This window comes from Pygocentrus nattereri, chromosome 17 (genome assembly GCF_015220715.1).
Source record: "Pygocentrus nattereri isolate fPygNat1 chromosome 17, fPygNat1.pri, whole genome shotgun sequence".
Classification (NCBI taxonomy): domain Eukaryota; kingdom Metazoa; phylum Chordata; class Actinopteri; order Characiformes; family Serrasalmidae; genus Pygocentrus; species Pygocentrus nattereri.
In genome coordinates, this window is record NC_051227.1 from 27,738,573 (window position 1) to 27,750,540 (window position 11,968).

At 40.6% G+C, this 11,968-nt stretch overlaps 1 protein-coding gene across 12 annotated transcripts in view; it reads left to right on the forward strand.

Moving 5' to 3' along the window:
- tenm4 (teneurin transmembrane protein 4) overlaps positions 1–11,968 on the forward strand; it is a 246,804-nt gene that overhangs the window by 136,810 nt on the left and 98,026 nt on the right. For all 12 annotated transcript variants that reach the window (XM_017696788.2, XM_017696786.2, XM_017696787.2 and 9 more), the window contains 2 exons: positions 8,302–8,403; positions 8,840–9,034. In XM_017696788.2, coding sequence (XP_017552277.1) covers positions 8,302–8,403; positions 8,840–9,034 — 297 coding nt within the window. The remainder of the gene's footprint in view (positions 1–8,301; positions 8,404–8,839; positions 9,035–11,968) is intronic.

Genomic DNA, 11,968 nt, shown 5'->3' on the forward strand with positions numbered 1-11,968 from the left:
CTAAATTACCATTCATAACCCTCTGACTGTGACTGTATTATCTGTATTATCAAAAAGAATACAAATTTGGGGTTAGACTGTCAATTGTTAATCATCTGAATTAGGATCAAGTAGAAAAAAAAGTATTTTAAACAGCATTTGAAAATGCCACCATGAAGAAAGTGATGGTATGTACTTGATTCAGACATGTAAACCCTTTTTATAATAAAATGTATTAATGTGTAAATTATGTAAACATTTGAATCGATTAGTGGTGAGAGATCTGAATCTAGATCAACACTTATACTTAAGAGTCACGGAGTGAAAGAGGTTGCCATCTTTTTTCTCCTTCATCTGTATTCCTTGTTAGCTTCTTTTGACTGAACCATTCTTTAATGAGTAGCTACTTGGACTGCAGAGTTAATCATGTAGCATCACAGAAATTATGGTATTTAATCTTGTCTTGTTTTGTGCCGTCTAGTTTGAATAGTCCATCTTGACGGGAGATTCAGTGACAAGTTACAGTTGAAGGCCCTTGAATTTGGTACAGATGGGAGTCATTGTCTCAGACACTTGTCCGATGTCCATGAAAACATCTAATTCTATTTCTTTACTCATTGAAAGCAAAAAACTGTTTTCCACAGTCGTAATCATCAAATAGTAGGCTTAATTTGTCCCCACAGCCAAAAATCTAAGAAAATTTGAAGGAGCAACCTGCTACTTATCAACCCATGACACTCACGACCTGCTGCTCTTCAGCCCTGATCAGTATGGTCTCAACCTGCCTAGGCCACTACACAGCAATCAGGATGGATTTGAATAAGAAAGATGGAGGGAGTGAATAATGCTCTACAACATCCTCCACTGATGGCTGCTAATGCTCCCCTTATTATTCGAGGGTCTTCGCTGAGGCCTGTTTTCCATTTTTGGGGCAGGCCATTTGCATACAACACCGGCTGGCCGGATTCAAAGCGTTCTGATTGCACAGCCCCCTCTCCTGCCCCCCTGCCTGGGCCATTATTGGTCATTATTACTACCAGTTTGCATTTACTTCTCACTGATGAAAGAAAAACCTCTTTTTTTTATACCCCTTTCAGCACTGGCACACGCTGCTGCGATTCGGCAGCCCAGCTGCTGACATCTGGCCTCCCTCCGACTGAGAACGTTTGTTCGTTTTGTCCTCTCTCTTATGTTCGCTAAAAGCGCCTTTGATTAGCGCCAGTGCGTCGGGCAGGCAGCAAGGAAGAGGACGGTTGGGGGTGGGGGGCGTGAGTCGAGCCCGAGGTGTCGGCTTTCACGGAAGTGGCAGCTGGGAGCTGTTCTCACATGCTCTTTAATTAAAAGCTCCTGGGCCATGGTCCATCTGTGACAGACAGGCAGAGAAGGACAGGCTGGGGGAGGGGCGCCAAAGCCCACGGATCGATGGCAGCGATCCTCAGTATAACTGGTGCAGCAGCCGTGACCCATCAGGAGACAGATACTGGTACGCTGGGCCTCCCTCGCCAAGGGGAGAGTCAAATACCTCGTACTATAGAAGTTTAATAACTAAGGAAAATGTCTATTCAGTTTTAACTCTTATACACAAAACATTTTATGCAACTCCTTTCTAGATTAAATGGGATTTCTCTTTGTATTCTGTAAACCTTGTACAAGCTCGCATCAGTTGCCACCTTCTCCAGTAGTCACTTTTGTACAAACATTTGTACATTTTTGTTATGAATTAGCATTTCATGCCAGTAAATTTATAAAAGAGTATCTTTCAGCCTTCAGTCACCTGTTATTGTTTCCCTGATCAAACAAATGTTTCCAACATCTAAAATAAGCTTTTAATGATTTGAATTCTGATCTAAATGAAGGCTTGTGTTGCCCTGCTTCTAACAACAACTTCAGTGGATCTGCAATTGTGGCAATATTATATCAGCTTCCTTTTCACATGTTTTAATGGTGTACTTAATTTTACTTTATTTTAAATGAATCTTCAAAATATTATTATTATAATAGACAGTAACAGTAAATAGACTGGGTTTGAAATGAACTTTAAAGAGCCTATACCAAGCCAAATGTCCAAATGTGTTAAAGTTTCAATGTGTACTGTTCACTCCCCAGACTATGCAGTCCATATGTTTCAACTGACCAAAATCAGCCTGGTTTTAATTAATTTTAGCTAGATTGTACAAGGCCAGGCACTGGGGTCATTTCTTCTGGATCATTGAGACATCACAGAGATAACACTGACAATAAAACTGACAATAATAACAGGAAAGGTGAAATATCCTATAGCTTAACCCTAGAAAAAGGCAATCAATCCATCTCTCGCGTGTGTTTTCCACAAAAATCCAAATTCAAAATTTTGAATATTTGTTTTTGTTAGTTTTTTTTGTGATTGCTGACACTGGAACTCTTATTTTTTTGAGGTAGTAAATCACTTATACATCTCGGTTATATTACATGAGAGTTGGCGTTGGAGGTGAGAGAAGGGCATAAAATGTGCTCTTTTATACTGGGCATGTGCAGGTATGGTCCCGGGTGTCTGGTGGCCCACCTGCAGTCTGCAGCTAGATGTAGAAGTGCTGGGATGGTGTATAGCAGGCAGCATATGTGGCAGAGAGTTTATTTGAAGGGAGAGTTCATCATGATTCTCTCTGTCAAATGGAGAGGAACAGAGAGAAGTTGTGATAATGTAAGGAGCGTGAGAGTTAGAGGAGGAAAAGCAAGGTGTGATAAAGTGGAGGAAAGCAAGAGAGGAAGAGAGAAAAGTAATAAAGTGGGTCAGCTGAACGATGTCCTTCAGAAGGAATCAAGCTGTGCCAGTTTTTAGAATACAGGCCTTAGATGATCCTTGAGCACTCAGAGATTAAAGGGTTTTATACTGACTTTTATTCATTTAGCAGATGCTGCTATCCAGAGTGATTTAGAAGTCAGGGAGGCAGTACTCAGTATAACGATACTGTTGAGGTACATCACTCATAACCTAAATACAAAAACTTTACCAAGATTATTCAAGGTCAAGTGTAACCTACAGACCAAATGACCAAGCTTGTTACCTCGTGAGAGTTGTTGTAGATATTGCACAACTATCCAGTGAGATTCCTGTGGAATTATACTTTATCGTGAAGTAGTTCCTATAGGTTGGAATGGTGTATATTCTCAGGATGTGTTCATCACACTGGCACAGATATAAATAAACAAATGAATTTTAATGAAATTACTGAAAAGCTGAATATATTTATATTACGTGTCGTATTGTTCAGTATGAACCTCCCAATTCATTACACACAAGTGTTAAACAATACTTACAACAGACTGGGGCAAATAAAGCACTCCATTAAATACTTGTATTGCATGAAGTATAACAAAAATTAAACAAAATTAATCAAAAAGCTCATCAAAAGTGCATCTTAGCATGGATCAAATTCATTAGCTTGTGGCCAGTTTTCCATTTGGTATTTCAAGTTTAACCCAGTTATTTCCATTCAAAACTTAACAACGAAGCAAGAGTAGAGACATAATACTTGCATAGTTTAAATACAAGCAAAATTCTACTAAATAAAAAGACAAAGATTACACTTTTTTCATTAAGTGTGTTCTCTGATAACCCAGAAGACCCCAGTGGGTTCCTGTCTTCTTTAATTGAATTAGAAAACTGACACATTTAACATTTCAACATTAAACACTTTACATTTCTGCTGCAATGAAAAAACCTAGCCAGTTGCTACCACATCATTGTTGTGTTCAGACAGAACTCAGATGCTGGCAGATCAGACTGAATTAAAATGGCTTTATTAGCAAAAGGGGAATCCAAAATCAAAGTTAAACAGTTCAAGGTCAAAAGCCAGATTGAGTCCATAAACCAGAAGAGAAAATCCAAACCAGACATGCAAACAGTACACAAATGGCTAGGATAGGATCAGGTGAGGTCAGTACCTCGTAATGAACTGACAAACTGAGGGGGTTTAACTAGTGTGTTAAACAGGTGACCTGAATCAATAATTAGGTGAAGTGGAGCCGTGGGGAGTGACATGAAGGAGGTCTGGGGTCATGTGATCAGGCTGGACATTCTGGGAAATGGAGTACTGGGGCTGAAAAGTGGAGACAGCGGGGCCGGAGGGATGTTTGACAATCGTATTGAAATTAATTTTGAATTTTGTGGATTGTTACATCCCTAATAAAAAGATTTTTTCTGCATACATCTCCATTAACCAGAAAAACAGTAGTAGCCCAACTGACTGATCAACTTTCCTCCAACTTTCTTAGCAACTGTTGTGAGGTTTTGGACAAAGTTTACAGAACTTTGACAAATTCAACCTATATAGAAACTGTAACACATAATGATAATGGTCTTGACTTTTAGAGTGTTAATGAATTTCAAATGATATTTATTTTATTTTATTTCATGCGCATGAATATGCAGACGCATGTGAAAGGCACTCTAGAGCTAGCTTGATGGAGCATTGTTCAGCATTGCTACCCGGTTTTGAATAGCTACAACAACATAATCCAGCAGTGCAACATTCTAAACAACATGATACAGCAGCTGTAAACAAAGTTCACTGCAGAGTGCACTACAGTTTTGCATTAGGTTGAATAGGATGTTTGTCAATGTTCTCTAAAGCTTGTCCAACTTGGCAACAGTTTCTATGGGAAAACACATTTATGTTCGGAGCATAGAAAGGTCAGTTCCTCTCTTCCTCTCTATAATCCTGACTTCTCTTCAAAGGATGATGTGCTCCATCCTCCCCTGCTCTTCAATGGAGCACTTTCATTTGTCCTTGCTGAGCATTGTCTCACACCCCTACTCTGAATTGTGTGTGTGTGTGTGTGGGAATAAAACCTGTGAGGGAAAGGCCATGGCTATAATCTGTCCCCTGACCCAGGCTGTCCAAATCCATTGCGTTGATCAGTAACAAAACAAGTTCATGACTAGAAAAATCTGTGTTAAGGCCAGATGTTATATGTTTTTCATGGGTTTGTGACCCAGTGCCTATTTGACGGCTCATTCCTCTTCTTGTCACTGGGGAGAGCAAGCAGCCAGCAGAAATATAGACTGTACTTCACTTTTTTTCTGGGGTAAAACATGGAAAAAGGCTGTTCCTGCCCATCGTCACCCACCATCAGTCGTCAAAGATTATATCAGACATGAGGGTTTGGGGAGAAGTTCAGGGCTAGGAAGTGTGTGCTGGGTGGGTATGTGGAGTGCACATCACTCTTGATGACAGACAGACAGGCGTGCAGTTGGGAGTTTGTGTGCACTGTAGGGAAGGACTGCAGGGTGTTGGCAGATTGTAGAGCTAGAACGAGTTGTTGGAATGCCATGTGCATGTCCAACAAGATCACCAAGTTGTCTCTGCTTAAATACAGAAAGACAAGCGTCTGTGGCTTAATACATGTAAATTACCCTTTATTGGATATTTCTACCTTTTAATGTACTGTTCATTATTTATAAGACTATTTATATTTATTCTGATAAGCAAAGAACCTACGCGAAAGATGAAATAAGAATCTGAATATGCATATACTTAATATTTTGTTTGTCTTTGACATTCTGATAAAACAAATGAATAACATGGTAATACTGGGTTTTTGTGCTGTGAGTTTCTAGAGTTTCTGTGGGTGTTTGATTAATCACAGTAAATAAAAAAAACAAAAGTATGGCCAAAATGATGCAGGCAAGTCTTTAACCATGTCACAATTATTGATGCATCAAAATAAAATGTCTTGCCTAAAAACCAAGCCCATAAATCTGGTTGTTCTTAGCAATAGAGAATGCCTAGTCATTCAAGGCAGTGATTTCCATTATTATTTAGGTAATTTTGCACTTTGGCACTGTGTTTTTATGATGTTTTTTCATCATTTCAAAAGTGGTGGCTACAGTTATCTTGCTAGCAGAGAAAACACGTCTTGCTTCTGTTGTTTTGCTGTGTTCTGTGCATTGAGTAGAATGAGGTATCAAACCTTGTACCTTCTCTTGATACTTGGCACGATTACAAATCACTTGTTTAATGTCCTTCATAGAAACTGTGAATCATTACACATGGCCAGCATTTTCATTGTTGATCTACTGCTGCTCAAAATTGACCAGCACAGGAGAACACAGAAGTCTGACACTTCATTTAGGCCTATTGTGGGTTTTTTGTCTCTTTCAGCCAAAAACTGAAAGGGACCTTTTAGCCAAATATGCATCCCTAGTCACCTTATTAGCCAACAAATATATTTTACTGTATTGCAAGGCAATACAACTGCAGTATAAGTGTAGAAAGTCACAATATAAGATTTTGACCCAATTGAGAAGGCCTGTAACCCACAATTCTCAGGCGTCCTAGGTTTTATAAAAGGAGTTGGACCAGTGGTTGGAGGCTATTAAATACACCAACAAAATATAGATGGGCCTTGCACACACCAGGGAGAATTTCTAACCCTGTAACCTCTTCTTCTCGCATTACTAAGCGAAAACTGTGGCTCAAGAATGTACACACACTTTCAGCTCACTTTGAAATTCCCTTCTTTCTTTGTGCCTCTCCACCTCATCTCTCTCTTTCCCTCTCTCTTTCTCTCTCTCTCTTTCATTGTATTGCATCCTTTGCGGTAATTTACTCTCATGAGGAAGGAAAGGACTGTAAGGTTCACATTTCTAGCTCTTTTTCTTCCACACAAAAGCAGCTTTGTCAGGGCCAGTCCTGGCCCTATAGGAGCTTCAGAAGCCCCGGGGCAGCCAGAGAGGGGGAATATTTTTCAGCGGCATTTCTTGTTTAATTCACTGCCTCATCTGATTTTGAATTCTGTCGGGCTTGAATGGCCCCTGAAATGACTCCCCTTTTGCGCAATTGTGTACTCCACTATCTGAACGTTAACACTGTGCAGAGCAGGCCTGGAATAACCTCCTGATCACACGGGATGAGTAGTCACAATAGGTATTGGATGCATGAGATGGTTTGAGCAAATGTGTATGTGTGAATAGTGTAGACTGTAGGGTAGCTGGTTCATGTTGAAAAAAAATCAGTGCTTTTTGCCCAGCATGCTGCATCTCCATCTCAGTCATTTAATCCGTTGACATTTTTGAATAGTTATGGACTTGAATTTTGAATATGTTAATGCCTTTAACAGTTTTGCATGTCAAGCACAAATATCAGTTTTCTCAACATTCATTATGGCCTGCATTGCTTTAATGAGCTAATAGCGCTTAATTCCAGCAGGTACTGAAGAATAGAACAGCATCTTTAGTGCCACATGACCAAGGCCTGTGGAAGTTGTGCACTGCAACTATGTCGAGCTTAACAAATGTTTTGAAAGCCTAAATTTATCAATTTGACTTGAGTAAAAAGCCTTAAGAAGTCAGAGCAATGATATGATTATTTATAAGAATACTGATTATTTATAAGACGTTTACTAAACAAGAAAAACTATCAGAAATTAGTATTAAGATCTTTTGGTTTTAATGCAGGCCTAATATTTTCTTAATACTGAAGTTGGTACGCCTTTGATATTATAACAGTAATGTACAAGTAATGGAAGTCAAAGTAATACATAATACTCAACATAATACCACAAGACCTGCAGGTTGTACAAAGTGTAATACATAATACTTCTATTTAAAATAAACATAAGGTACACCTCACTTGGTAAACGAACAAATCTCGCAACAGTCACATGGAAAAGCTTGGGCACCCCTGGTGAGTGAAAGTAAGTTAAGACATCCTCTGTAGAGAACAAACATCTGCACAATATAATGAATTTAACATGTTTAAAAAAAATGGTTTGGCACATTTATATTTTATGTTTTTTTTTTCTTCAAACTGCTAAACTCAGCGACAGGTGAACTGTCCAGGGTGGTTTCTGCCTTCCTCTCAATGACTGCCAGGATAGGCTCCAGCAACCCCCATGACCCAGAAGGATAAGCAGCTTAGAAAATGTGTGTGGGTGTGTGTGTTAAACTGAGCAAATAAACAGAAATAGTTCACTAAAATTTGAAGAAAATGCAGTATTTTGCATTTGCTCCCTGTAGAGGATGTGTTCACTTTAAATCAACAAAGCATGTGAACTGGCCAGGGATTGGGTTCAGCATACACAACCTCTTGCTTTTCTTTGGAAAAAAATGTCATGTTACTTTCTGATGAACTTCAAAGGAGAGTTTCACAGACATTTCCATCAGGACAATGAGAACTGACATCAGCAGTCTCCTTTTTCAGGTAGAGAAGGACGACTGGACATTGCAGCAGAACAAGAAAAGCATTCCTGCAGCTAAAAAATAAATAAATAAATTATTGATGGATGTTGTGAGCTCCACAGACAGACACGGTTGCTTTTTTCCTGTTTATTTAATTTTAGACTCGATTGATGACTGTCCCAGTAACTGTTTCGGTAATGGAGACTGCATAGCTGGAACCTGTCATTGTTTTCTGGGATTTAGAGGACCAGACTGCGGCAGAGGTGAGAGTGCCATCTCTCTTGCTCTTTTTTTTTCTTTCACCAAATTTCTTTCTAACTTTTCTGACTGTTGCATTATTACCTGTTTAGCTATTCTTTTCTTTATTTTCTGGTATTGTTACTCTGACTTTTTAAAAAAGCAATACAAGGCACAATCAGGATTTTTCTGAGCACTGAAAGAGTTGGCATGATACCTTCTGAGCTCAGAAATAGAGCTTTGAGTAAATTCTCAAAGCTTTGGTAATCAGTTAGATATGCCATAAATCTCATTTGAAATAATATAGCTGTACAAATCTCTGATTGCACCTTTAACACAATATGCTTGTAATACTCAACCATATAACAATAAATATTCAGTTAGATAGGTCAGTTGGACAATCATTGTACTTCACAGACCTGATTCATATGAATGTGTGTCTGTGTCTTTGCCCTTTGACAGCTTCCTGTCCAGTGCTTTGCAGCGGCAATGGTCAGTATCTGAAAGGGCGCTGCATGTGCCACAGTGGTTGGAAAGGGTCTGAATGCGATGTTCCTACCAACCAGTGTATCGACGTGACCTGCAGTGGACACGGGACGTGCATAGTGGGAACCTGTATATGCAACCCTGGCTACAAGGGAGAAAACTGTGAGGAAGGTAATGCCACTCTGAAGATAATGAGTTTGGTCTGCTTTTGAAGAAAGGTAGGACACAAACAGATTTTTGGACTTGTCAACATTTGTATGCCTGGTCACAGAAGTTTACCTTTTCTCAAAAAAGACCACAGTCAAAGGCTCAAGCTCAGGTGAAAAGGGATTCAAGTGGAGAATAGCTATCAAAAGTACCACAAAGTCCAAGGCTACTGCAAAACAGCCCTAAAATATATACACAAATATTTGTGAGGCCTGTCAGCATAAATCTTCCCAATCATTCTCCTGTCATTCGCCTGCCAGCTTTCAGCCGAGCCCCTCAGCCCACCCACCCCTCACTGTACACACAGCATGGGGTCTGCGTGATTGCAGCAGCCTGCCTAGCAATGCACTGTGTTAGGCAAAGTGTTCATGTTTTTGGTTTTTCACTACACAGAAGTCCAAAATCTGTGTGATGCCAAACTTGTGAGACATAATTTAGCTACATTAGAGAGACAACACCATTTCATCCCCTGCGCTTATGGGGGGTTTTTCAGGACCAGTACACATCCTGTTCCTGAATATTTCCGACTCTACGGTTTTTGGAGTCAAGCCCAGAAGCTTCTGATCTTTCTCTGTTAAGCTGGTGAAGCTTTCTCTTGTCTCAGTACATTATGAATGTTTTGGAGGAGTTCATAGCAGTTCATTAAGACACAGAACAATCCCATTTTTTGTCTGAAACTCAGTAAACAGTTTTGCACAAACGGAAGGTGTAACTGTCCTCTAGAGTTTAGTATCAACCAGGGATGGGCAAAATGAGCTCAAATTTATATCACAGTTTATAGCACAGTATTGGCAATAACGATGTATCATGATATATAAGGACATATTGTTTCGGTGTCACTGAATTCAGATGATTGCAGACATTAAAAGAGGCATCAGTTTTAATGTTGAGATCCACAACCAAAATCATAATCCATAAACAGGCAAAACACGGAAAGGTAATAACAGGAGCAAACAAACCAAAGCGGCAGTCCAATGTCGTCGTCGTGATACACAAATGAGTGTCGGAACATAAAAGTGAAATCTTCAGAGATAACAAGTCCAATGGAGAAATCCAAAAACAGAGTTGTAGAAGAACAAAGCACAGATCATACACGGAAAGGCTGTCAGAAACACACTCAGTGATTGCCATTAAACGAGTAATACCTCACAAAGGTTCTATCTGAAGCCCGGCTTAAATGCTAACTAAAAACAGCATGTGATAAACACACAGGTGGAACCATTCAATAATCAGGCGACTGAGAACGCTGATAGGTGCGTGAGGGAGAATCTGGAGTCAGCTGATCTCCCAGTGCATTCTGGGAGACTGAGTCCAAGTGAGTGTCTTGGGAGGAAGTAGGAAGTCCATGGCGACTGTGATTTCCCGGTTGATTCTGGGAAAGTGAGTTAATTTCCCTAGCAGACGTGACACATATAAAATGATAATAATAGGAAGAAGAAAAAGAACAACAACATAAAATTTTAAAACAAGAATGAAAAGGAAGTTCTTTATCACAAAGTTATAATCCATGCCAATACTGTCAACAGTTTGCCTAACTTTTTGCTGAGTTCGTTTGAATTACTGAGGCTGTTCAAGTGCATACTTAATTAGTAGTGGGGCTAATTTATTTTTATTTATTTTTAAACTCATCATGGTATCCACAATATGACAAATAATTCACAACATGGGATAAAAGCATACCAACACACCTCCTTCCCCATGTCCATGTACTCCACCTAATCATATCAGGTGAATATTAAAGGAAGATGTGTTGGAAATAAACCCTTTTGGAAGGTAGATCTCCGGCAGCAGGAGCAGCCCTGCTTTAATCTGTTAATGGCGTCTCAGAGGACCCGACAGAGGGCCCAGGGCCAAGGCGCCAAGAGATAAGATTGAACTCACCATTGTGTTTGGCAGCTCTTGAAGGCACTCATTTCAAGATGAAAAATAGAGGAGCTGATTTTGATAAATGGGAGTTCTGACACCTCTGATCCCCCCCTCCCATGTTCTATTTTGGGTCATACTGCAGACAGGCGAAGGAAGAGAATGGGGCCACTGGCCCTTTAAGGCTTCTACCTTTCTTCCCTGCGACCTTCAGGCAGTGATGATTAATTGCCAGGAGAGCAGCTCTTGTCATTTAGCCTATGATCTCCGAGCCTTGTGCCCAAGCCATCTGCTAAGAGGCCACAGCTCCTGTTTGTCTATAGGCGAAGCCTTTATACATGTTTATGTCGTGGTAAAGGGAGGTGGCCATGCCCCCAGCGCCTCCATGTCCCCTCCATCCAGACGCACATTGTCCATCTGTGAGATCCAATTTCTTCTTGTTGGTGTTATTATTTTCTAGTTGAGGACCTTTTTTTCTCACGGCACTTGTCCTCTCGTTATCCGAGACAACATTCACCAGCTTTCTCCAAGTCTCTGTTTTCATTAAATAACCATTAACTGTCATTAGCGTTAGCATGGGACTGAACAGACTTTCTGCTTTTTTTTTTTGTCTTCCCAGAGGTTGAATGATGGAAGGATCAGCAGTCATAAGTCAGGCTAAGTTGGGCGGGTGGGGGTGGGGGGGGTTTGTGTGTGTGGGGGGGGGGTGTTCGGTCAAATAAAGAGTAGCAGCAAGTGTGTGTGGGGAGAAGGAGCCTGTGTTTTTTACCCGCTAGGCCTGAGTGTGTGGCAGCAGCCTCGTTTGCATTCTGTCCAGCTCTCTGGGTTTCTGGGTTCGGCGGCGAGCGAGCGGGGGAGCACGTCCAGCGCCGCTTTTCAATTTAGCCCAGCATGCGCTGGCTGCGCTTTCCCTCCCTGGCGCTGGGAGGAAATCTCATTACCAGCAGAGAGAGAGGGAGTGAGAGAGAGCTATCCTCCACCTGGCTGCATGTTGCACGGCCGTAGGGCTGTCTGTTTAATTTGCCTGTTTGTAAA